General features: G+C 47.2%; 2 protein-coding genes across 4 annotated transcripts in view; one reads left to right on the top strand and one right to left on the bottom strand.

Moving 5' to 3' along the window:
• Window positions 1-25,084, top strand: part of SLC13A5 (solute carrier family 13 member 5) — a 56,085-nt gene that overhangs the window by 1,006 nt on the left and 29,995 nt on the right. The window lies entirely within an intron of this gene.
• On the bottom strand, window positions 919-12,903 carry XAF1 (XIAP associated factor 1). 3 transcript variants are annotated; one of them, XM_005298924.5, is made up of 8 exons: window positions 12,758-12,903; window positions 10,507-10,642; window positions 9,666-9,722; window positions 8,402-8,660; window positions 6,985-7,052; window positions 5,867-6,214; window positions 3,365-3,434; window positions 919-1,979 (listed from the first exon to the last, which is right to left on the bottom strand). In XM_005298924.5, exons 1-8 carry the CDS (start codon window positions 12,787-12,789, stop codon window positions 1,966-1,968), a joined length of 984 nt encoding a protein of 327 aa, XP_005298981.2. In that variant the 5' UTR covers window positions 12,790-12,903; the 3' UTR covers window positions 919-1,965. The 3 variants fall into 3 exon arrangements, with proteins under 3 accessions (XP_005298981.2, XP_042713752.2, XP_008177092.2); XM_042857818.2 differs by lacking the exon at window positions 3,365-3,434 and having other exon boundaries at window positions 1,821-1,979; XM_008178870.4 differs by lacking the exon at window positions 919-1,979 and having other exon boundaries at window positions 3,209-3,434.

Raw genomic sequence — 25,084 nt, 5'->3', positions numbered from 1 at the left:
TGGGGAAAAAATTGAAGCTGTTTTTAGTTCAAAGGGTTTGAAACAGACCCAATTATAATTCATTTACTGCAAATAAAAGTCTAGGACCCAAAGACCCCAGATCTAGGCCTCTGTGTGCTGTGCAGACAAAAATGAAGAGACTAATCTAGTCGATCTTTCTATTATAATAAAAAATTATTGGAGTAGCGCTGAGGAACAAACCCCAGTCAAGGATCAGGGCCCCGTCATGGTAGGGCTCTGCACAGACAATAAACGCTCTTTGCTTCAGAGACAATACAATCTTATGGATTTTTGCACATTACAATGACTTGGGATACTAAATTTATTATCCTGTGCACACCTGTAAAACAAACACTGAATGTAAAATAATGTAAGAAACTGCTCCAGAGTGTGAGTTAGCCCTTATACCCCAGCTACACACCCATTTCCCCCCAAAAAACCAATTGTGTAGCTATCTATATTCCATAACATGGAGTTGTTCAGCAGATATTTAGAATGGGTTTGTCAAAAGCGATGGACATCTTTAAAAGTCAGCTATTGACTTCAGTGGAAGCAATGAGTTGGCTAGTGCTGGCAGCCTTGGAAAATCCCATCCTGCTTAGAGCTATCTTGTAGGTCTCATTTCGATAGTCAAACTAGGTTCATTCTGATAGCTGGACTTTTGCTGATGAGAACGTGAGATGGGAAGCAAAGTGTATCCGGTCACGTTTTAGTGGCTTGGCAGCCTGGCTTCTTCAGATAACATAAATCAACATTCATTTTCAAATGGATTGATGAACTGGGTGAGAACGCACTTAGCAAACAATTTCACTTGATTGCTGCACTCCGCTTCCAGCAACCAGTGGATAGGATCACATACCGCAAGGAGCACTCCAGCGCAGGGAAAACATGGTACCAATGAAATAACCTTATGTGTTCACAGTTAACATTTTTATTTGTTCCCACTCAACTAGAGTTCAACATCTGCCTCAATATACAACCCCCACTAGTGCTGGAGATTTAACTTTTCCAGCATTTGCCTCTGTCAATTCAAGGTGAAGCAGATTGGGCTCAGTAGTACCAGGGGCTGAACACTCATCTTCCAATGAGGGTGCTCAGCACTTGGGGGCTAAGCCGTGTGGGCTACAGTCCTGCAATCCATGGCTAAGCTCCCATAAAGTTCAATGAGACCAGTAGTTAGCCCTTTGTTGTGCTGGGCCGAACTCACAACCCTGGGTTTAGCAGGCCAATGCTCAAACCACTGAGCTATCCCTCCTACCTTGAGGCAGTGAGGCCCTCAGCTCTCACTGAAGTCAATGGGAATGGCAGATGCTCAGCATCGGGCCCAATACATCTATAGTGCTTCTAAATTCCTTGAGGGGAAATATTTTCCCCAGTAAGTGACCATGATGCATAGGCTGCTCTCAGTGGTGAGGAGTGTGTGTGTGTGTGTGTGTGTATGGCTGGGAGAGAAGGGCTGTGAACGAGCCCAGCAGACCTGAGTACAACCTGTCTAGTGGTGTGGGATGGATCACTATGGGAAGTTAGGGTCAAAGTTGAAAGCCAATACCTTGAAGGCTTCAGTGGAAGCACTGAAGGCCAAGTACTTCTGTTACGTTACTGCACCTTCAGCCGCGACACACCAATATAGCTGAGAGGAGAATGGGATCTTTAACCTCCGCTCTTGTAACAGGCAGGGCACAGAGAACAAGTGAGTCCCTAAGGAGGGACTACATGTTAATGCCCAAAAGGATGGCACTCGTTGGGGCACAACTGTGCAGAGCTTTATGGTGGAGCTTGAAGATGAGCCTATTTGGTTCAGAATAAATTTCCGAGAATGGTTCTTTGTTCTTAGTCTAGTGTAGGAAGCATGACGCTTTTATTCGCTATGTATAAAGCCATGTGTTTAGAATGCCGTTACTAGCGCTGAACTGAAGCCTGTGGTCTGGTGGGGTGTCTCTGGTTCCAGTTTTTTCCAGGAGTGCCTTAGAAAGGCTCCTCTGTAAAACAAACAAAACCCAATGTAATTTTTTTTATTTTACAATGAATAGGTAAGCCCATGAATGTATGCCCTTACCTCCCCTAACCCATTTTGGCTGAGTCCATTAGAACAGTCCAAAGTACAAGGAAAGTGAATACAAACTATGTAATGAAGGGGTAAGTATTTAAAGGTACGATCCTGTAGTCCATAGTCAGCTAAAACTCCCTTTAATTTCACACTGTGGTGCATTCTCTGTTTTAGTTGTATGGCATCTTTCAATGTGTAAATATGCTGCCTCCAGAGAAAGGCAGCCATTTTGTGTTCAGGTTGGTGCAGTTTGTCTGAGGAGAGACATACACTGTATGCTCTTTCATGGACTTTTGTTCTTGGTTTTTTTTCCCCTTGATATAAAACAAGGATAGTTCTGGCTAAAAGTATAAGGTAGCATTTTTGTTTATGGAAAATATTATACAAAGCAATGGGAGATTGTCCTGAGTAAGGACTGCAGGATTAGGCCCAAGGTCCTTACAGTTAGCATCACTTAGGCCAGGTCTGTGCACTGCTTTTGCATGGGTGTAACTGTCAGGGGAATTATTATTATGGTTTTATCAGTACAGTTACACTGGTACAACCCCTAGTGTGGATGCCATTATACCGGTATAAAGGTGCCTTATAGCTTATGCCCCTTTGCATACAGAAATAAACACCTTTAGACTGGTATAATTGGGCCCATTCTAGTGAGGTTGTACTGGTTTTATTATAACAGCATAATTAAAGTTGTATAACACAGGTGGGTGCACAAGCCCTTAATTAAGATGGGACTACTAGAAACTTGTTGGTTCTCAGTTTTGTCGTGCATCTTGAGTACCTAAAATCCAGTCTGCTAGGACAGCTGACGGCCTCATACTTCATACAAAGACAGCAGGGAGCTGATTTTAAATTCCTAATGAATTTATGAAAATCAGTATGAAAATGCTGATATGTTTATTTTAAAGTCTCCCACAGGAGAGTGGCTATAAAATTCAGTATTGACCTGTGGCAGCTTATTCAAGTGGAAAGCACATAAGACTAGATGTTAGGAGCACCCAAGTTCTAGTCCCTCTGCCTTAATGTGTAGCTTTGGGTGGTTGCAAACCAGCTAGGGCCAAATTCAAGCATTCCTACTGAGTTAGCTTGACAAGGGTATGGGGGCCTTGAAGATCAGAGCATGGTTTCTAAACATGGAGACTGTATAGGTATACATACCACTATCCTCATTGAAATACCCAGCTGCCCTGTGATTCTTTGATCCTTAACGTTTCCAGAGGCACCTGCTCTGGGAAATGCCCCATCATCCTGATTAACCCAGCAACTGTAGATGTCTCTAACTGAGTTCTACTGTATTTCTTAGAAATATTATAGTACCTTGTTTTCCAGGACTCCATTTTGGTTTCCTCCTGAGATTTTGCAAAGAAGCTAGACGCAGACATTTTTTCTGAACAAATGAATAATAATGACCATGAATACAAAAGAACATAGCCCTGCATCCTTAATGTATCCACTCTTGGTTAGGAGACAACTGGGTCCCTGCACCAGGCCTTGAGACCTGAGGCTCATAGACTTTAAGGTCAGAAGGGGCCATTATGATCGTCTAGTCTGACCTCCTGCACAACGCAGGCCACAGAATCTCACCCACCCACTCCTGTATCAAAACTATGTCTGAGCCACTGAAGTCCTCAAATCGTGGTTTAAAGACTTCAAGGTGCAGAGAATCTTCCAGCAAGTGACCCGTGCCCCATACTGCAGAGGAAGGCGAAAACCCCCCAGGGCTTCTGCCAATCTGCCCTGGAGGAAAATTCCTTCCTGACCCCAAATATGGCGATCACCTAAACCCTGAGCATGTGGGCAAGACTCACCAGCCAGACACCCAGGAAAGAATTCTCTGTAGTAACTCAGATCCCACCCCATCTAACATCCCATCACAGGCCATTGGGCATATTTACCGCTAATAGTCAAAGATGAATTAATTGCCAAAATTAGGCTATCCCATCATACCATCCCCTCCATAAACGTATCAACTTAGTCTTGAAGCCAGATATGTCTTTTGCCCCCACTGCTCCCCTTGGAAGGCTGTTCCAGAACTTCACTCCTCTGATGGTTAGAAATCTTCGTCTAATTTCAAGTCTAAACTTTCTGATGGCCAGTTTATATCCATTTGTTCTTGTGTCCACATTGGTACTGAGCTTAAATAATTCAGCTCTGTCCTTGCTACAGCATAACCCTAATCACGCTCCCCATGCTGTATGTATGTATTGGGAAGGGAAGGGGGACGAAGGAGATGAGTACCTTGCAGGATCTGACCCTAGAGTCAAGGGGCCTGACTCATAGTTACTCCATTACTGCATTTGAGGCAGGGATGAGAGGGAGAGTAAAGGAGGTTTTAAGCCATCTTTGCCACCTCTGTATTCTGGGGCTATGCAGGAGCTTGTCCATGGTCCCTTATGAACCCTGGGAAGCAGGCAATAGCCATGCGCCTGGTCACACTGCAGATCCTCCTTCTACACCAGGGGATGGGAATACAGCTATGCAGAGACCTTATGCCAGCGCTATACTGGCTCTGCTCAGGGGCTTTCCTTTGGGGGCTGTTTGCACCCCCTTTAAGGCCCCTTTGTGCTGTCAGTAGTGTGAAAGGCCCTTAGCGTATCTGAGAGTCAAGCCCAGTGTGATTTGCCAGACCAGATTCTCAGTTCATTTAAAATAGGCATAGCCCCATTGACTTCAATGGATCTATGCCAGTCTGCACCCATGAGTCTCAGCTGCAAGACTAGACCCTCAATACTAAGTGCTGATTCTCCACTTTGTTACACCAGTTTTACATTGGTGTAACTTCCCCCAAATTAGGCAGAAGACAGATGTTGTGGAGGTCAGAGTCAGGCAGTGTCAATCCAGAGTAATTCCATTAAAATCAGTGGAACATAGGACTGGAAGAGCCCTCCAGGGTCATCAAGCGCAGCCCCTTGCTACCACAGGCAACCCATCCTATAACCCTGTTCATAAGCTTATCAAGCTCCATCTTAAAACTAGTTAGGTGGTTTGCCCTTCCTACTGCAAGGCCATTCTGGAACCTTACTCCTGTGGTGGTTAGAAAACTTCTTCTAATTTCCAGTCTGAATTTATTCATGGCCAATTTATACCCATTTGTTCTTGACAGCCAACGCTGCCCTTCAGCTTAAAGAGTAGTGAAGTTCTGCTGGACTGACATGAATGTAAACAAAAATGGAATCTGGTCGTTTGTCTACTCCATGCCCAGGTCAGGGCTGCGCATGCTGCCAGCTCTCAATAAGTAGGAATAACAGAAGAAGCAGGTGTGACTGTGAGCTGAAGTGTCATTGGTCTCTAGACTGAGGTTGTCTAAAGTCCAGTTGTCCCCATAGGCGCCGACTTCCCCTCTACCCGGTAGGTAGTCAACCCCCCTGCTCCTGGCCCCGCCTCTTCCCACCCCTGCACCGCCCTTGCCCCGCCCCCATTCCACCCCTTCCCCAAAGTCCCCACCCCTTCCCATGCCCATTCCACCCCTTTCCCCCAAATCCCCACCTCTTCTCCGCCTCCTCCCCGAGTGTGCCGCGTCCCCTTTCCTCCCTCTCCCTCCTGGAAAGTTCTAAGCACCACCAAACAGCTGTTAGGTTGCAGGGGGGGGGCGGGAAGCGCTGGGAGGGGGAGAAGTGGGGATGCAGAGCGATCGGGGGCGGGAAAGGAGGCGAGGAGGGGGAGCTTGGCTGTCAGTGGATGCAGAGCACCCGCTAATTTTTCCCCGTGGGTGCTCCAGCCCCGGAGCATGCATGGAGTGGGTGCCTCTGGCTGTCCCCAGCACCCCTTCACTGTCCACCGTCACCAAGAGTGTGCAGCGGGGTACGTAGCATTTCTCACCTCGTGCTTCCTTAGAGTCGGACCTGGGAGGAGGATATTGCACTGGGAACAGGTCACCAACACATCGTAAGTCATTGGGTCTTCAAGTGCCTTAGGCAGTACGGGATCCACTGTGGCAGTGAAAGCAGGGTGGCCTGCTGACTTTTTGTTCTTCAGTGGCTTGAGTGAGGGCCTGGAGGCAGAAGATAAGTCCTTTTCCTTCCGCTTCGGGCGAACGTCCTTCCACGCCACGGCTGCATTCTCACGGGGGGGAGACGTAACCGGAGAGGAAGGTGGGAGCGGGCGGGATTTTGTAACTGACTGGCTGGCGAGAATATCCGCGAGTTTGGAGAGCGGGCTGCACTCAGTCTGTGGCGGACAGTTAAAAAGAATAATGAGAGAACAAAGGAAATAGCCAGATGGTGAACCAATGAGGGGTGCCCTTGATGGTGTTGGGGAAAAGGGATAGTCTGCGCAGCGATTTAATATAAGAAAGAATTAAAAACATCAGAATGAGATAATGGGAGACTAAACGCCAATAAAGATGGAGGTCTTAAAAAATAGTGGGGAGGGAGAAAGGCTCTACAAAATCGACTACAACTAAAAGTCCCCTCTGGGGTGGGGGAGTCACTGTTTGCAGGTGGTTTACAAAGAGAGGAGGATGGAGTCCAGGTAGATGCTCCAATGGGGAGTGAGGTTCTCATTAGAAGCTTCTGCAGCAAAGGCACCATCAAACTGGCTCAAAGGTTAGTGGCAGCCCTTTCAGAATAGAGACCCCTCAGGGCAACAGAGCTGGGGCCTACGTTCTTCAGGGCTTTATTAACCAGTCTATCTCAATGTGCCACTGCCTAGGCAGTGGGTGAGAAGGATGCAGGGGGCATGTAATGTCACAGCTGTTTGCATTCTGCATCAGCAGTGAGAGGCTAAGAGCCCTGCCAAACAAGGACTGGTGCTAAAGGCCAAGCTCATGGTCACGAGGGCATGTGTAGCTGTTGCCAGCTGGCCGTGGGATAGCAATGGCTGTGCAAACTGAGCAGCCAAAACATGTCCTACCAAATCCAACAGGTGGCTTTCGACAGAAAAGGCCTGGCTTGAATGAGGCCCAAGCTCTTTGCAGGTTTAGTTCCCAAATCACTTACCAAGTGTTGGAGGTACTGGTCATCTGGGAAGTACTTATTGCACTGCTGACAAAGATTGTCACTGAGACCTTCAGAGGAAAAAGGGAAAGCCATCTATTGGTAATGCGCAGAGCTGGCACGAGTCAGTAAAATACCGTACCCAGGCTCCTCAAACTCAGGTCACGCTGACCAGTCCTAGAGGCACTTGATCCAAACACCACTGTACTTCAAGGGACCAGAGCCTAAGGCAGATATGGATCTGGATTTCACTGTTGGCCCCCATTAAATAAACTCAGGTTCTGACCTTCCCTCCCTGCTGAACTTTGGAGTGGTTGAAATCTGAGTCTGGATCCACATTTCGCACCTCAGGCCCATCTCTACTTAGTGCTATGCTACGAAGGATTGTATATTTCCCAGTGAGTACGTTCTTGCTCTCTATCCCCCATTGTTCTTCGTGGTACCTACCAATGATTGTGAGGAAGGACACTGTTCATAAATGATCACCCACTTATCCTGTCGCCCTCTGGTCAGGCCTCTTCTCTTACCCACCAGAAAACCGTCCACAGCCCCAAGGGACCATGATGCTATTGAACACTTCAGTAATGTGCCTGGCTGTTGACACGTCAGTAGGAAGAAAGCCCATCTCAAATGTGCTACTTTTAAAGGTCACTGTAACAGGCTGGCAACATGGACTCTAAATATGCTACCAGTTTAGCAGGCGCTGAAGCTGGTCTCTCTCTCTCTCTCTCTCTCTCTCTCTATGAGGGAGGTGGCAGTGCCTGGCTCGAAGAGCCGTCATGCTTGAAGATTAAGCCAAACCCCAGGAAGGGGGTGAATTTGTTGCGCTTTAGTTAGCGTGTTTGCAAAGGTGCTCGTTTAGTCACTCTCAGCAGTTTGCAGTAGAAGTAGGATTGTTATGTCAACTTAATCAGATTGGTTTAATGGGATTGGGGTCCCCGCCTGAGAGAGAACTCTGTCCTCCAGTTCTTGCACACCCAAAATTGCCCTTAAAGCCAACAGGAATTTGGGGGGAAATAAGGAATGGTTGATCAGGCCCTAAAATGTCACTCTAGCTGGAAAAGTGTGATTCTTGTTTACACGAAGGCCTCTTTACGTTGCCAGGGGCCTCTTGTAGACAAAAATAAGGCCCAATGTTTCTGAGTGATGCCACTGCACATGCAGAGCAACTCCACTGACATCAGCAGAGCTGCTCTGGATTGACAATTGTGGATGTAGTTCAGAGCAGAACTTGGCCCTTTAGCTGTGGCTGGTTAGACAAGAACCCCATGTGGGGACTTTCACACTATACAGGGCAACCTGGATTATCGAGAGTCCTAGAGAATTGTGAATACCGTAATTACAGATAACTGGGAGTTTCCAAAGCAACAGGTGCTGGAGTGACATGACCCTGTTACAGATCATGAGGGATTTTGGGTACCTGAGGGTGGGAGAATCGAGGTCTGACGAGGAGACTCTTCACTGGGTTGATAGTGCATCTCACCATTGCTTGATAGCTTCTTGCCATTCTGACAAACGTCTTTGTGCTTGTCCAAGTCCTTGTACATGATGTATTTGTTACACTCCCAACAGAGCTCCGTGCGACTACCGCAGGCCTCCTGGTGCCTCTGCAGCTTATTGAAGGGCATTTCCAGCTCGCAGAATGTGCATTTCATTGATCGCTCATTACATTCATTGGACTGCATGTGGGCAGAGAGAATTATTGCAAATAGTAAATCAAAGCCGAAAGCATAAGGATGTTGGGCTGCAGCAATCGCTGCCAGCTCTGAAAATGTCCCCGCTAACCATAGGCACCAACTTCTCCTGGCGCTGGTGGGTGCTCGACCCTCCCACCCCCGCCCTGACTCCACCCCTGCCCCGCCCCGCCCCCTTCCAACCCCTTCCCCAAAGTCTCCGCCCCTTCCCTGCCCCTATTGGACCCCTAAATCCCCGCCCCCGCCTCCTCCCCTGAGCGCGCCACATTCCCGCTCCTCCCCCCTCCCTCCCACAGCTTGTTACGCCGCAAAACAGCTGTTTCGCGGTGGCAAGTGCTGGGTGGAGAAGCAGGGACGCTGCGCGCTCAGGGGAGGAGGCGGAGAGTGGAGGTGAGCTGGGGCAGGGGCGGTGGGGAGCTGCCAGTGGGTGCAGAGCACCCACCAATTTTTCCCTGTGGGTGCTCCGGCCCTGGAGCACCCACAGAGTTGGCATCTATGCCGCTAACTTCTCAATCCTCATCTTGTTCCACATCTCCTTCCTAACCATTCCCACCGTCTGCTTCTCCCACCTCAGCATTGCACCTTCTTGCAGGTCATCCCTATGCTTGGAACGGCCTCTCACTTTTCAAAGCCTCCTCCCTGGAATTGTGAGAGACGTGAGCGTGGACGGCAGGGCAGAAGTGCCACTGTCCATGAAAAGAGTGGACCCCATGAGATGTGCAGAGGTCATAGACTCTCCTAGACAATCCCTGCAAAACTACATGGGAAGAGGAGGGTAGGGACAGTGCGCACCATGCTTATTTAAATGTAAAATGTTCTGTTAAATTAAACTAAGGAATGACTGTCATGCTTAAGCTGCCTGACTCGGGCGCTGTTACATTTCAGCAGACAGGCTGTTTATTTTGCAGTCGTTCCTTTTCAGTGCATCTCAAGGTGATTTGTCAACGATGATCTGAATAGGAGTCTGATATTCTACATCGCTCTACTCACCTCATGATTCTCCAGCAGGTATTTCTGCATGCTTTGGTGACACAGTTTACATCTGACCTGAAAGTGAAGGGGGGGGGGGGGGGGAGATTTAGTAGGTTGCCTAAGGGAAAATACCAAACAGATCATGAGGGAACACTTCAAAGATGTCCGGTGGCATCTCATGCCATCTCATTGCCTAGGATGGCGTCTCTATTTTCATCCCATTTGATGAAAAGCTGGTGGAGATCGTAGTTTTTGCAGCAGGGACTGAGCTATGTTATGCAAGATTGAGTGGAAAATACAGTTCTGATCTGGCTGTTCAAATGCAGGATTTGGCCATTTTATGCAGGCATCCAAGCCTGAAAGTTCGCCACGCTCAATGCTAAGGACAAGAGCCACAAATTTATTTAGGGTCCTAACTCCCATTGATTTCAATGGAAGTTAGGATTCTATAGCCCTATCGATATAGGGACAGATGCTCCACTGGTGTAAGATACCATCGCTCTATTGACATCAGTGGAGTTTTGATGATTTACACATACTGAAGATGGCTCCAGTAGGACCTGACTCCCCGTTCTGTTACGCTAGTTTTATGCACTGAAATCAATGGCGTTACACCAGCATATAATAGGCGTAACAGAGTGGGGTCAGGTCTGTGTGTTCGAGGCCACACACCCTCAGCTTGAGCATGTAAGTGCCATGTGGCTGGATGGGAGCTGTGAGCAGGGAGGAGAGGATATTTTCTGCTCTTCAGCTATAGATGTTCGTTGCTATTTGACATCCAATAGCATGGCCAGGCTAAAACGAAACCTAGCTCATAACTGGGAGCGCTTGTTATTTCAGGAAATAGAGCAACTCTCACCTGCTTATGTGCTTCTTCCTGATGCTCCTCCATCTCCTTTAGAGCAATAGGTTCATCGCATTCTGGACAGATAGCGAGAAACCGCATGCAGTGGGCCTCGTGGAGAGAGAAATTGGCAGCAGACACATCTCGTTTACTGTGTGGCATGGAAGGGGGAAGGAAAGGAATGTTACTGGACCTCCTTTAACTCAACTGGCTTGTCCCTGAAAACTAGAGATGAATATTTATAGTTGTGCCCTGTTTGGCTGAGACATTTGGACTCCAGTACTGAGGTTGTGCTGTTCTACTATGAACATCTTTAAAGGGGACAGGCACTGTCAGTGGATTTAGGCCCAAAATATCTGGGTCTGATTCTCCTTTCACACACGTGTGAATATATATAAAAAGTGTTTTTAATTGATAAGGGGGAGTCGCACTTGGAGGCTTGCTATGTGAAAAGGGTCACCAGTACAATAGTTTGAGAACCACTGCTGTACCCCTTTCAGGAGACTCTAAAAGGGTTCAAAAAAGAACTAGATAAGTTCATGGAGGACAGGTCCATCAATGGCTATTAGCCAGGATGGGCAGGGATGGTGTCCCTAGCCTCTGTTTGCCAGAAGCTGGGAATGGGCGACAGGGGATGGATCAATTGATGATTACCTGTTCTGTTCATTCCCTCTGGGGCACCTGGCATTGGCCACTATCAGGAGACAGGATACTGGGCTAGATGGACCTTTGGTCTGATCCAGTATGGCCGTTCTTATGTTCTTGGGAGTCTAATCTGTCTTGCGTACCCCCAAGTTTCACCTCACTTAAAAACTACTTGCTTACAAAATCAGACACAAAAATACAAGCGTGTCACAGCACACGATTCTGGGAAAATTGCTGACTGTCTTATTTTTACCATATAATTAGAAAATAAATCCACTGGAATATCAATATTGTACTTACATTTCAGTGTATAGAGCAGTATAAACAAGTCAATGGCGGTATGAAATTTTAGTTTGTACTGACTTCGCTAATGCTTTTTCTGTAGCCTATTGTAAAACTAGGCAAATATCTAGATGTGTTGATGTTCCCCCTGCAGGACCTCTGCATACCCCTGGCTGAGAACCACTACCCTAGGCTGCCATAGGGACCCCTGCTATTAATGGGAGGATGAAGAGACTGATTAGCCTGGATGGGGGAACTTTTGGGGACTTAGCCAGAGAGTTAAGTCATTTTGGTGGCGGAAAGAACCATTGGGCATGAGGGGAGGTTTGGAGGCACCTTGCTACAGAACCCTATTTCAGATTCCATGAAAACTAACTTTCCCTGTTGGCTGGTTATTCCATAATCAGGGAATTCCCTCAGCTTCTTTTGAAGCAGTTGGTACTTGCTGTTGCCAGAGACAGATGAGTCTCTGGTCTGACCCAGTGTGGCATTTCCTGTGTTCCTAGGTGTGTGCACATAGAAGCAGAATGTGGACAGTAACCAACAGGGAAGGATCTGTCCACGATAAAGGAAAAAGTGTGGTTTTAAAATGCAAAAATAGTTAAAAACTCTTGGCAGCTTGTTTGCAAAGTTGAACACAAAGCAGATAACCCTTCCAACCGCATTGCTGCTGGCTGCCTCAACAACCTGGCCTGCCCCTGCCTTCCTCCTCACTGAGAGAGACTAAGGGGAGCTCTTTAGAGCAGTGTCAGAGGGGTAGCTGTGTTAGTCTGTATCCACAAAAACAACGAGGAGTCCGGTGGAACCTTAAAGACTAACAGATTAAGCCCAAATAAATCTGTTAGTCTTTAAGGTGCCACTGGCCTCCTTGTTGTTTTAGAGCAGTGGCTCTCAACCTTTCCAGACTGCTGTACCCCTTTCAGGAGTCTGATTTGTCTTGCGTACCCCCAAATTTCACCTCACTTAAAAACTCCTTGCTTACAAAGTCTGACCTAGAAATAAAAAACTGGCACAGCGCACTATTACTGAACATTTGCTGACTTTGTCATTTTACCATAGAATTATAAAAAAAAATCCACGGGAATATAAATATCGTACTTTTTCACTTCAGTGTATAGAATATAGAGCAGCATAAACAAGTCATTGTCTGCACGAAATTTTAGTTTGTACGGATTCTGCTAGTGCTTTTCCTGTAGTCTGTTGTAAAACTAGGCAAATATCTAGATGAGTTGATGGACCCCGGAAGACTTCTGCATACCCCTGGTTGAGATCCATGGGGCTAGAGCCTCTACAACTCTCAGATATAAATATCACACTGGGGAAATAAAGGATTTCTTACCAGTTCTTGCAGAACTTGCTCTCCTCCTCCATAGTTTCTCTGGGGCTGTGCCCCTCTTTCTCTTTCGTTATTTATTTGGTCGGCCTGTAGGGAGAGAAATGAAACTGAAACTGTCCGTCATACTAACCCAACCCTAAATCATGGGTCTGCCAACAAACTCTGTGAAACAGAAAGAGTGGGTGTGAGTAGGGAGGGGCAGTGTTTGGTGGTGGTTGTTTACCAAGAGCTGGGGTGAGTCCCGTCCTGGAATGGACTCAGAGCCACCAGATCCAACCTTGTCTCCAGATGCTGTGTATTTGGGGTGGTATTTCCACCTCCTTCCTCTGTATCCCAAATTAGTTTGAATACAATAAGCCAGTGACTCTCAATCTTTCCAGACTACTGTACCTCTTTCAGGAGTCTGATTTGTCTTGCGTACCCCCAAGTTTCACCTCACTTAAAAACGCCTTGCTTACAAAATCTGACATAAAAATACAAAAGCGGCACAGCACACTGTTATTGAAAAATTGCTGACTTTCTCATTTTGACCATAGAATTATAAAATCAATCAACTGAAATATAGATATTGCACTTGCATTCCAGTCGGCTCTCTCTGAGCTGAGGAGCGAAAACATCATCTACTATAGAGCAGTATAAACCAGTCATTGTCTGTATGAAATGTACTGACTTCGCTAATGCTTTTTCTGTAGCCTGTTGTAAAACTAGGCAAAAATCTAGATGAGTTGCTGTACACCCTGGAATATCTCTGTGTACTCCCAGGGGTATACGTATCCCTGGTTGACAACCACGGCACTAAGTAATTTTGCCTAGTTGCATGCAGACTTTTCTCTAGGGCTGTGAAAGCCTCTAGACTAGAGGGAGGGGAAGCTCTTCACCTGTTCAACAACAGCCCTGAGGCTGCCTATGATCAGATGGCCAGTCTGCAGAGTCAAACTTCCTTGTACCAGGGGGAAAGCACAGGGTCTGTTCCTCCACCCTCTTCCTGCCTGTTGCTGTGAATTTCCTGAGGACAAAGAAAACATGAATGGCCTTCAGCGGATTCCTTGGTCCTTGGCACATAGCCTTCCTGGTGACCACAAGAGGGCGTTAGAATGCCCTTGTTTTCCCCTTATTTTTCTCTATCCGGGCTTTGCGTGGTAGCACTATAGATCCCAGCCCTGGTCTAATGGGTCTTTCCCATCTCCTATTTAGTCCAGAACCCATGCAAGTGCAGGATACGGTCCTCTAAGAGAAGGTGCATCAGGAATTGAAATGATGTGAACCTGCCCAATATTCATTTGCCTCGGGACAAAGACCTGACAGACAGGGCCGGCTCCAGGCACCAGCTTCTCAAGCAGGTGCTTGGGGCGGCCGCTTGGGAGAGGGGCGGCAGGTCCAGGTATTCGGCGGCAATTTGGTGGACGGTCCCTCACTCCGGCTCGGAGCGAAGGACCTCCCGCCGAATTGCCGCCGCAGATTGTGATCGCGGCCGCGGCTTTTTTGGTTTTGGCTGCTTGGGCGGCCAAAACCCTGGAGCCGGCCCTGCTGACAGATGAAGCAAGATGACCGAAAGGAAAAAACTCCCAGCCTGTTTTCAAGTTGTCACTGCATGAGAAACTGGTAGAATGTTTCACACCTGGGGCATTTTCTCAAAGGTCTTAGAAAGAGCCCGGCATCCGCTGGCTGTTAAACTGACCTTGTATGACATTTTGCTTATAAACGTGCTGCAAGTTTCCCTCCATCCATAACATTTTATCCTAATGGATGGGCACAGGACTAGGAGTCAGGAGACTTGGCTCTAGTTGTGTCGTAGAGGAGCCCTAGTTTAAGTGAGTTTGTGTGGGGGAGAAAGTAGACAGAGCATCATAAAATAAAAAGCAGATAATCTAACACACCCCAGGCTAATCTCGCGATGAATCTCACTCAGTGGGCTTCAGGCTGTCTTGTTACTAGTGTGGAAGATTACTTACAGCTCGGCGCTGGTAGGTAGTTTAGAAAGGTTTCCTCCACCTCACCGATCCCCCATGGTGTCTGTATCTCCTCCAAGCCACATCCTCCTCTGTTAGTACAGCTCACTGGTCTCTGACCATGTGACGATGGCCATTGTTATCTCAGCCAATCAGAAAGAGCCCTATGGCCCGGTTTCCAAGTTCAGTTTCCCATTAGCATTTGGGCCTTGCATCAGGCCACGGGTCTGAATCCCTTTGGGATGACTTTGCTTTCATTCATTTTCCCCTTGTCTGCCCAGAGAACTATCAATGGGAAAAAATTTGCATGTGGATGCAGGGTGCTTCTCCCCATTGAAAGATGGTTGGTACCCGTGGCACTTCCTAGTGCTCATAGAGCACTATTTATCAGTAGCTCTCAAACCACTTCATAAAGAGAGATTATCCCCTTTTTACATACACAGGGGGCCCAGCAAGGTCACCCAGCAAGCCAGGGGCAGAGCTGGAAATAGAGCCCAGATTTCTCAAGTCCCAGTCCAGTTCCACTAAGCACACTGCCTCACTGTGGAGACAAGTGCTGAGTTTTGTGAGCATAACACTTCCAGATCACTCTTGGGCTGGCTTTTTGTTTTGCCTAATAACCCTCAATCCATTTCAGGAGAACTTTTTTGGTATGAAGAAAGGCAAATCTTTAATCTGTGGGCCTCAAACCTCCCCTTTGCCCCCGTACGAATATTGTGATGGTTGGGATCAGTGGGGGCACTTGAACTTGCAAACGCACTCGATTTAAAGGGCAGGGGTCACGACAGGACATTTTCAGTGATTGGTTCTTGACTGTGGAATTCACTCTCTCCCATTGGTCCAACGCAGTTGGGATCTGTTGATGTTTCCAGTCAAACTGCAAGTAGTCTTTTTGTTGTGTAGTGAGCTGACTGGGATATAGGTGGTTGTGGAAGAAGGCTTGTTTGTGTGTTGTGCTGGGATATTTCTTTTTGGTTGCTGATCCACACGAAATTTGGACCAAGTGTAAATCGTTATAAGGCTCTAGATTTCTAGAGCTGCACTTCTAATGAATCGCAGGGAATAAGCTAGGGGGAAGAGTAATAGAATTCTGTTCCATTGCTTCCCTTCCCCAGTTCAATCTTGGTAGAATTCTTTTCCTTAGGACTTCCTGGTGGACAACCTATGTCCTGACGACGAAAAGCCTGTATCAGTGAATGGAAACATGAGATTACTGCAGCACTAATAATGGAAACAAATGGTCACACTTTACATTGAGGTTCCATTTATAAATGGTTTATAAAGAGTTAGTAGGTGTTATAAGTATGTTACAGACATAACAACATGTTAGAGATCGTAATAAGTGCATCAGAGGAGAGTGATATAGATGTTTATAAGCTACCTATTGACTTGTTGGATTCTGTAAGACGCTATAGCAATTGATTAGCCTCTATTAAAAATATATTGGTTAACCTTTATAAATGGAATCTTAATATATTGTGACTCAAAAATATTAGCTGCAAAGGATTATAATTCATATTTATTATTTACTGTAATGCCCATGATCTGCTAGGTGCTTTCCAGACATATAAAACACTCAGAGAGGCTCAGTCTAAGGATGGACAATTGGACAGGTAGATAGACGTCAAGGAAGGAGATTTTCTGGGCAAAGCAACAAGATTTGCTATAATCTGGATTTCTGCTCTTGTACCTGGGCAGCCTAGAGCAGGATTTCTCAACCCGTGGGTCAGGACCCAAAACTGGATCTCCAGAATGTTTCAAAGGGTCACATAGCAGCTCCTGTTCCACGGGGCTAGCTGGGCTCGCCTCTCTGCTCCAAGCATTGCAACTTCTGGGGTCCCAGCGCCACTCAGGTTTAACCCAGCTGTCATGATGATGGGAGGCCGGGTAGGCCAAATTTGAGTGAGTGGCCCTGCAATCCTATGAGCCAGGTCACAACTCTACTCTCACGAATTTGGTCCAGTCAGGGGGGCAGAGCCAAAACTGAATGACACTGCAACCCTGGAGGTTGTAACACCTGGAGTGGAGAGCCACGCCAAGCCAGCCCCACAGCACAGGAGCTGCAGGAGTCATTCAGCCCGGGACCGGGACTTGGACTCTGCATTTCGGGACTGTCCCACTCAATTCAGGACAGGTGGTCACCCTATTTCACATGTGCTTAACTTTACTCATCAATTAGGCCCATGCAAATCAATACTTATGAAAATTAGGTCCTAAGGTTCAGATTCTTCATTGCTTTGCCCTGTGTCATTTGCACCCGTGCAAAGTGAATGACTTTGCACTCCTTTTGCAGGGGCTACAAGGTGCAGGACCATGGTGAATCAGGCCCCTAGTGTCTCAAGTTGAGTACCCAAAATCACTGAACTCTTTGAAAATGTTGAGCCTTTGTCTCTGTCTGTAATATGGGATAATGTTCATTCCTTACTGGGGGGTTGGGAAGAATCCTTAGTTAATGTTTGCAGAGCGTCTCCAGAATGCCCCACATGGGCTAAGTGTTGTTATTAAATCAGTGTTCATTTCGCTCTGGTTAATTTTCTGCCTATGCCAAAAAACAAAACAAAACAAAAAAATCCACTACTGCCCAGACGTGGAAATAATTGTTTATTTGGATAAACACAAATTATGTAACACAGCAGAGAAAAGGCTTTTGAAAAAATATGTAAATGAGATGGCAGCCATCAGGAAGTAATGGAAGGACAGGCAGACTACAATGTTGCCAATTATAATGAAAAAAAAATTTTTTTTCAGTCTTTACTCTGTACAGTATTTGAAACTCTCCTCGGGGTTTGACTAAACTGTACTGGAAGTACCATCTGTGGCTCAAAAGTCTGGCCAGCAAGGGACGGTGACCGAGAGGTTCATAATGAAGGCTTTTATGTAGAAAGTTATTGGGCACAGGGATTGTACCGAAAGAACTGTAAGTTCAGAGTTACAAAAGCTCTTCTTGGAAAAATATCAGATGCTGCGTTAGGAACCCAGTCAAAAGATATTCCTAAAGGAACACTGTGGACTGGCAGAGGCTACAAAAAGTACAAAAAGTGTGGCAGAGGAGGGGAGGAGAAACAGAAGGTAATGAACAGTGATGTCCCCTGAATGCCAGTAATAAATCTTTCAGTTTTAAGGCTTGTGTGTAAACCTTCTAGTGCATAACGTAATCGAACAAGACATGTTTTAGGCGTCTGATCAAATTAAGCATCATACAGAGAGGTAAGTTCTGAACCAGTTCTTTTTTCAGTGTCAAAAGACAGGGTAGTAGAAGTTTTCTGCTAAAACCTAGTACATTTAAGCGTCAGATTTCCCCCCCCCCCACACACACACACACACAAGTATCCAAGCTCTTGCAGGTCTCAGTGAGTTTAATTTCATTAAGGTTTTGTACTTCCAAATGCTGTGTTGAAGCTGCGACGTTTTAATTGTTTTTAAAAAATGGATTGCTTTGATACCAGGATGTTGTGCTTGCAGAATGTGTGCTTATGCGATTGGCCGGTGTTTGAACTGAAGGTGGATGGCGTAGGAGAAATTTCTATCTCTAAATACGTCCACTTGTAAGTCATCTGTGCCAGTGGCCATCCCTGTCTAGTGATAACAGCAGCCACTGGAATCCATGGGTCAGGAGGAGGACAAGATATCTCTGAAAAGCAATTTCTTTGGAATGAGCCGGATTACACCAAATAGTCTTTATTTTCTAATTTCCCCACCTGGAACTCTTACCTCCCAAAGCAGTTTTACCCCTTATTCTCCACGTTACTTAATTCAAACACTGCAATTGTCTTACCCTTTGACAGATATTTTGCTGCAATGTCCCATTTGCTGGTGAACCTGTATTGTGCCATGGTTCTGAAGAGTGTTCAGATCAAATGAAACTGACATTCATGGTTGTATCTATAGGGTAAAGGATGGACTTGTTAAATTACAGGTCTCAGGAGACTGGAGTTCTCTTACCAGCCCTGCCACCACAGATTCTGCATTAGCTTGGGCACATCACTTAACCTCCCTGTGCCTCAGTTTCCCCATCTGTAAAGTGGGGATAAGAATAGCGAGGGTTTTATGAGGCTTAATTCATTAATGGTTGTAAAGTGCTTTGAAAGACTCCAGAAAGGTAGCTCTGTAGAAACACAGTGCATGCCTGGCCTAATCCATCACCTATTAATGGAAGCCGAGTCGTTTAGTCCAAAGGCTTTGGATCAGGCCCCTATATTTGCTTTTGCGCTGAATTTAAAGTTTTTGCTTTATTGACTCTTGTTAGGAGCCACACTATTCTATGGAAGGACATCCCAGTCTAGCCCGAATAGTCTCCAGCTTCCAAACAGGCTGTAAAAGGCCGGGGGAGTGCATGGCTCCGCTTTGGAATCCCTGCCCTGCCCTTAGAGCGGTGCTGACTTGTGGGAAGTGGTTCTTTACATGCCTGCCTGGTGGAGTTATTCACACTGCATTGGGTTTCAGGTCTGTGGGAGGGTCTGGCGAAAGCCCATTTTGAAACCTACCCAGCTCCTGGTGCTTTGGCTTTACAAGCACGGCCATTTCTCTGCAGCAATGCGAACAGCTGTGGGTGCCCCTTAGCCTGCAAGCAGCCAGGGGCCAGGCTCCTGTGGGCCGTGTGAAAGAGCTGCCATTCTCACAGAACCATGGGAGCCGGCCAACATCGCCGCATGCACAGGCTGAGGGGGACGGGGACAGGAGGGAGAGCTGCCAAATCAAACACGTTCCTCTCAACCAGAAGTGCAAGCAACCTCCCAAGAGCAGCTCTTGGGCCTGGGCTGCATTGTAAGCCTCTGTCCTTCCCCATTCTATCCACTCTCACTCCCCCACCCTCTACCCCTGCTAAACACTTCGGTAGGTTGGAAGTTATGTGGCCACCGCTGTCTCCTTTATTTTAATTAGTTCTACCTATCCACCGTCCACATCTTCTCTAATCTATGTTTTTATATGGATAGGTTTCAACACCAGGTCCAATCCTGATGGGCTAGACTGACCTATGTGACAGCTGGGTTGAACTTGGCCCATTGCCTCTTACACAGAGAATTATCTGACTCAGTGAAATAAAACATTCTCTGGGGAGGTGTTTAAAGGCATGGAGGATCTAGTTTAAATGGGAAGGAGAGGGATTGGCTTGCTGGGGTTATCTAGCAGCAATGGGATAGGGAGCTTTTTCACCTCTCAGTTTTGGGTTCTAATTCAGCAGGCTACTAAGTGATTGAAGGCTGGTTCAGTCTAGCAGCTGCTTGGAGGCTCATGTGCAATGACTTGTTGGGTTTCTGTGCACTTCCTAGTGGAGAGAGAGATCCACATCACAGCTGGTGCTACTTAGTACCCTTGTTGGCAGCCTCAGCAGAGAGGTCAAGCAGTTGATGGGCCCCTGTAGGTGGCCTGACCCAGGTCAGCCCTGGGGCTGTTTGGGGAAGCTTACTCACTGCCCATGCAAACTTTTGCCACCACTGAATGGAATTTAAGAAACAAAGTAAATTGTGTAAATTGGCATCGCTCCATTGACTTCAATGGATCTCTGCTGGTTTCCTCCAGCTGAGGATCTGGCCTTAAAGGTGGTAGTAACTCCAGGAAGGAAGCTGTGATCTCTTTTTTGGAGATTGGCACAGTCAACTCCCAATGGCTTTAATTACCAACAAGTCTAATATATTTTCATGTACAGGCAAGATAGTAAGTCAGAATTCTCCAAGCTGGGTGCCTAAAGTCAATGTCCAGGCACCTCAATAGAAGAAGTCTGGTTTTCCAAGTAAGCTGGGCATTTGCAGCTCCCATGGGCTTCAGTGAAGTTGGTGGGTGCTCATCACTCCTGCAAGCCAAAGCGTTTAGTGATGTGCCTAACCCAGATTTTGGAGCCTAATTTTAGGCATCTAAGTTTGCAAATGCAGGCCTTAGTTATAAGATTTTGTGTCTGGCTGGCTCCTGGCAATATTGCAAAGCTGGTACAGGTCTGTCGCATCTTAGGCGCATTTAACACGTGCGATTTCAGCTTTATGCGATCGGCAAAAACAAAACAAAAAAAGAGAAAAATAACAATTTAAATACTGTTTCTGTAGTGCGGGCGATTCCGCCCACCATTACACTCAATGTAATTTTGACTATATGCGATTTTCACTTTAGGCGCTGACTGCGGAACGTAACCCCAGCGTAAGATGAGACAGACCTGTACTACCTGCCTGTTAAAATGGTATTAAGGCAGATCTGTGGTTTTGTTCTGGCCTGTTGGAGATGGGGTCTGAATTTTATAGCTGGCCCCTCTCTTCCCCCAAATTCAGAGGTGTCTGGACTCAGGATTTTGGTTCTAAGCTCTCTCTAGTTCAGCTGCATCTGGTCACGCAGCAATTCAGCCCCTTCATAAACTCAGGTGAGTTATGGTAAGGTCACATCTTTTCAGGTGGATCCATCTGTCTAGATTACTCTCTGCCAGTTTCTTCTTTTGCTCTCTTTTCCTCTCATCTGTTTCTCCCCATAGGGATCCTACTCCCTATCTCCTTAATTTTTTCCTATCTCTGGAACTGCCCAAGACCAACTGCTATCCAGTATGGCAGGGAACTTTGTGCTTCCAACATTCCTTCCCTTCCTTTTCCTATTGAAGACCTAACACTCCATTTGCTATTCAAACCACAGTAGACGAGAGGATCATTCCATTATCCATATGTCTCCTTTTGCGTATCTTGTACCTCTTGCTCTGATTTTCCATTGGTCTATCAATGAAGAGCCCAAGTCTCAATTACTTGGGATTTTTGTTCCTTTTCATAGAATGCAGGCAGTTAAATTATCTAAGGCATGCTGAAGACTGGTTTGAATGAAGCCTCAACACCCCTCTGAAGAAGATGGGGGAAACCGAGGCACAGTTTCCCCAAGTGACTTGCCCAAGGCCACATAAGGACTCAGTGTCAGAACAAGGCATGGGAGCAGCCTCCTCAACCAAGATTTTTCCCTGTATTGATTTAGCTAGTTCATTAAAAGGCATCTCCTACTGCTTGGCTGGTTTTGTCTTTTTATTCTGTGTTTACTGGGAGAGCACAATTGCTGCCTCTCCACTGAAGCCACAAGCCAGTTAACTATGTTTGCATTAATTGCTTGGGTACAGCAAACAGGACAGTTTCTATAAGGACAGGCTTCTGAATAGCAGCCGTGTTAGTCTGTAAGGAGTTACCTATTTGCAGTTAGGTTAGTCTGTATTAGTAGCTGTGTTAGTCTGTATCCGCAAGAAGAACGAGGAGTACTTGTGGCACCCTAGAGACTAACAAATTTATTTGAGCATAAGCTTTCATGGGCTACAGCCCACTTCATCAGATGCACAGAATGGAACATATTGTACGAATATATATATATACACGTACAGAACATGAAAAGGTGGGAGTAGCCATACCAACTCTAAGAGGCTAATTAATTAAGATGAGTTATAATCAGTAGGAGAAAAAAAAATTTGTAGTGATAATCAAGATGGCCCATTTCAGACAGTTGACAAGAGGGGTGAGGATACTTAACATGGGGAAATAGATTCCATCTGTGTAATGACTCAACCATTCCCAGTCTCTATTCAAGCCTAAATTAATGGTATCTAGTTTGCATATTAATTCAAGTTCAGCAGTTTCTCTTTGGAGTCTGTTTTTGAAGCTTTTCTGTTGCAAAATTGCCACCTTAAGTCTGTTACTGAGTGACCAGACAGGTTGAAGTGTTCTCCTACTGGTTTTTGAATATTATGATTCCTGATGTCAGATTTGTGTCCATTTATTCTTTTGCGTAGAGACTGTCCGGTTTGGCCAATGTACATCGCAAAGGGGCATTACTGGCACATGATGGCATATATCACATTGGTAGATGTGCAGATGAACGAGCCCCTGATGACGTGGCTGATGTGATTAGGTCCTATGATGGTGTCACTTGAATAGATATGTGGACAGAGTTGGCATCGGGCTTTGTTGCAAGGATAGGTTCCTGGGTTAGTGTTTTTGTTGTGTGGTGTGGGGTTGCTGGTGCGTATTTGCTTCAGGTTGGGGGGCTGTCTGTATGCGAGGACTGGTCTGTCTCCCAAGAGCTTCTGAAACTTTCATCTGCTGCTGGAGACTGGACACATGAATGCAGGTTTGAGCTGATTCCAGCTCCCTTTCAGCCTCTCCACCTTTGTGGAATCTTTTCTGGGCTCATTATGTTACCCAGAGGGGCTGCTGCTGGGGTTCCAGCCTGCTCCTCACTTCCTTTGTGGGCATTCATCGTTTTAACAAGCAGAACAGAGCGTCTCCTTTTGTGACTCTGACCCTGGAGTGCCTGGTCACTAGAGGCCAAAACCTGCCAATAGTACTTAAATCATCAGCACAGCCCTTACATGGGACGTGCAAACCCTTAGTCACATGAGCAGCCCCAGTGACTTCACTGGCCCTGCATCTGGGTTTGCAAGATCAGATCCACAAGTCCTTGTTCCCCACAGCAACGCACTTCAGATTGTTGTTGACACCTGTGTGCGAAGCAGGAAAAATGCCACCTCACCAGAATTCCCCACTCTCTCATGACAGTGGCCCACTTTGCCCAGGTGTGAATTACTACTCAAAGTGCAAAGCAGTGGAGAATCAAACCCCTTGGTCTTCACTTGAGCAAAGCTCCCCTCCAAGTGAAAAGGACCTGGCGTGGCCCCAGCATAGCCGTGTTTCAGCGCAGTTGAGCCTTGCCCACAATGGAGTAGAGCTCATGCTAACTGGAAGCATGTGTTTAAACACCATTCTTGCTTGCAGGATTGTAGCAGTTTCCATGAGCAACGTGGAGAAGGTTTTTCTTATAACTGTTAGTCTCTAAGGTGCCACAAGGACTCCTCCTTGTTTGTGCTATCAATGACAGCCCCGGCTGAAACACGCACAGGTCTGCTAGAGAGCGTGGCTTTATAACATGAGCTGGGACACACTGTTAATAACAGCCCAGCTAGCAACAGCCCTGAATATGATTATTGCTTGCATGGTTTCAACTGTCATGTTGGAAAAGCCTGGCTAAGCCCCCTTTCCCTTTGATCACAACATAACTCCTCTTTTCAGGCAGCTAACATGGGTAACATGATTGCACTCCAGGGCTTTCAGTGAGCTGTCTTTAGGCTGACCAGATGTCCCGATTTTATAGGGGCAGTCCCAATTTTGGGGTCCTTTTCTTTTATAGGCTCCTATGACCTCCCTGCCCCCTGTCCTGATTTTTCACACTTGCTGTCTGGTCACCCTAGCTGTCATACAAGTACAGAGATAGAGTTTCTGCCACAGAGACAAGGTGTATGAGCCAATCTTTTTTTTTTTTGGACCAACTTCTGTTGTCTTCTGACCTGAAGAAGAGCTGGGTGTATGCTGGAAAGCTTGTCTCTCTCAGCAACAGAAGGTGGTCCAATAAAAGAGATTATCTCACCTACTTTGTCCCTCTAATAGCCTGGGACCAACAGGACACCATCACTGCAGACCGAGTTTCTGCTGTGCAGCCACGAGGGGGCTCTATGAAGCAAACTGAGCTCGGGCTCCTCCTTACCAGTGTCCCTATAGGGAAGGGGGGCAGGAAAAGTGGAGGGGAGGGGAGGGGATGGGGTGGGGACCCGAGGAAAGGAGAAGATGGAGCGGGGGCTGCCCGGCTGCAGGAGGAGAGGGCTGGGAAGGGTGGTCGGAGGAGGGGAGGGGGCTGGCAGGGCGGTAGGGAGGGGGCTTGGAGTTGCCATGCTGGGCGATCAATGCTTTGTACTAGTAGAAAGCAACAGAGGGTCCTGTGGCACCTTTAAGACTCACAGATGTATTGGAGCATAAGCTTTCGTGGGTGAATGCCCACTTCGTCAGACGTACTAGTAGGTTGCTCGGAGGAGTTTGATCCCAGTCCCTGATCATTCCCCAGCGAACTCTTCTCAGCGGGAGCCAGAGGGCGGGCAACCAGCCAGGGCAGAGATTCCCCATTACACCCCCGCCCCCAAGCAGCCACTAGGTTGGGCAGAGATTCTCCCCCCACCCCACCCCCCATCATTACAGGGCCTGGGAAATGCAGCCCGGTTCCTTCATGCAGTTCTCGGGGCTGGTGGCTGCATTTCCCATGGTCCCAAGTCCCACCGCCCCAGGGTTACAGGGGGTGGGTGGGTGTGGGGGGGGGGGGGCTGGGTGAAGGGAGGCCTGGCTCAGGATCACCCACCCCACACCCGCCCCCCCAGTCCCGGGGCTGCCATGGGCACAGGGGGATGTGTGGGATAGGGGCTGGCGGGGACTAGCTGGGTGCCTGGTTGGTACATGATTCCCCTCCCCACACGCTGCCAGTGGCACCGGGCAGGAATGTGGGGATGGGGGGAGGGAGGAGTCTGGCACATGAGCCCCGCCCCACGGGCACTGGATGGTGCTGGGCGGGAAGGGGGGAGCTGGGGGCCGTGTTGGCGTTTGACACCTGATCCTGC

Source organism: Chrysemys picta, chromosome 19, assembly GCF_011386835.1.
Source record: "Chrysemys picta bellii isolate R12L10 chromosome 19, ASM1138683v2, whole genome shotgun sequence".
In the NCBI taxonomy this organism is placed as follows: domain Eukaryota; kingdom Metazoa; phylum Chordata; order Testudines; family Emydidae; genus Chrysemys; species Chrysemys picta.
This window is presented reverse-complemented; position numbering and strand designations above follow the sequence as displayed.

What these genes read in the sequence shown, in the direction of transcription:
- XAF1 (XM_042857818.2), bottom strand. Translation starts at nt 12,789, where the DNA reads ATGGAGGAGGAGAGCAAGTTCTGCAAGAACTG. An exon ending in AGCAAGTTCTGCAAGAACTG is followed by an intron (nt 10,643 to 12,757) that starts GTAAGAAATCCT and finishes CATGCCACACAG; the next exon opens with TAAACGAGATGTGTCTGCTG. An exon ending in CGACTCTAAGGAAGCACGAG is followed by an intron (nt 1,980 to 5,866) that starts GTGAGAAATGCT and finishes TTTGTTTTACAG; the next exon opens with AGGAGCCTTTCTAAGGCACT.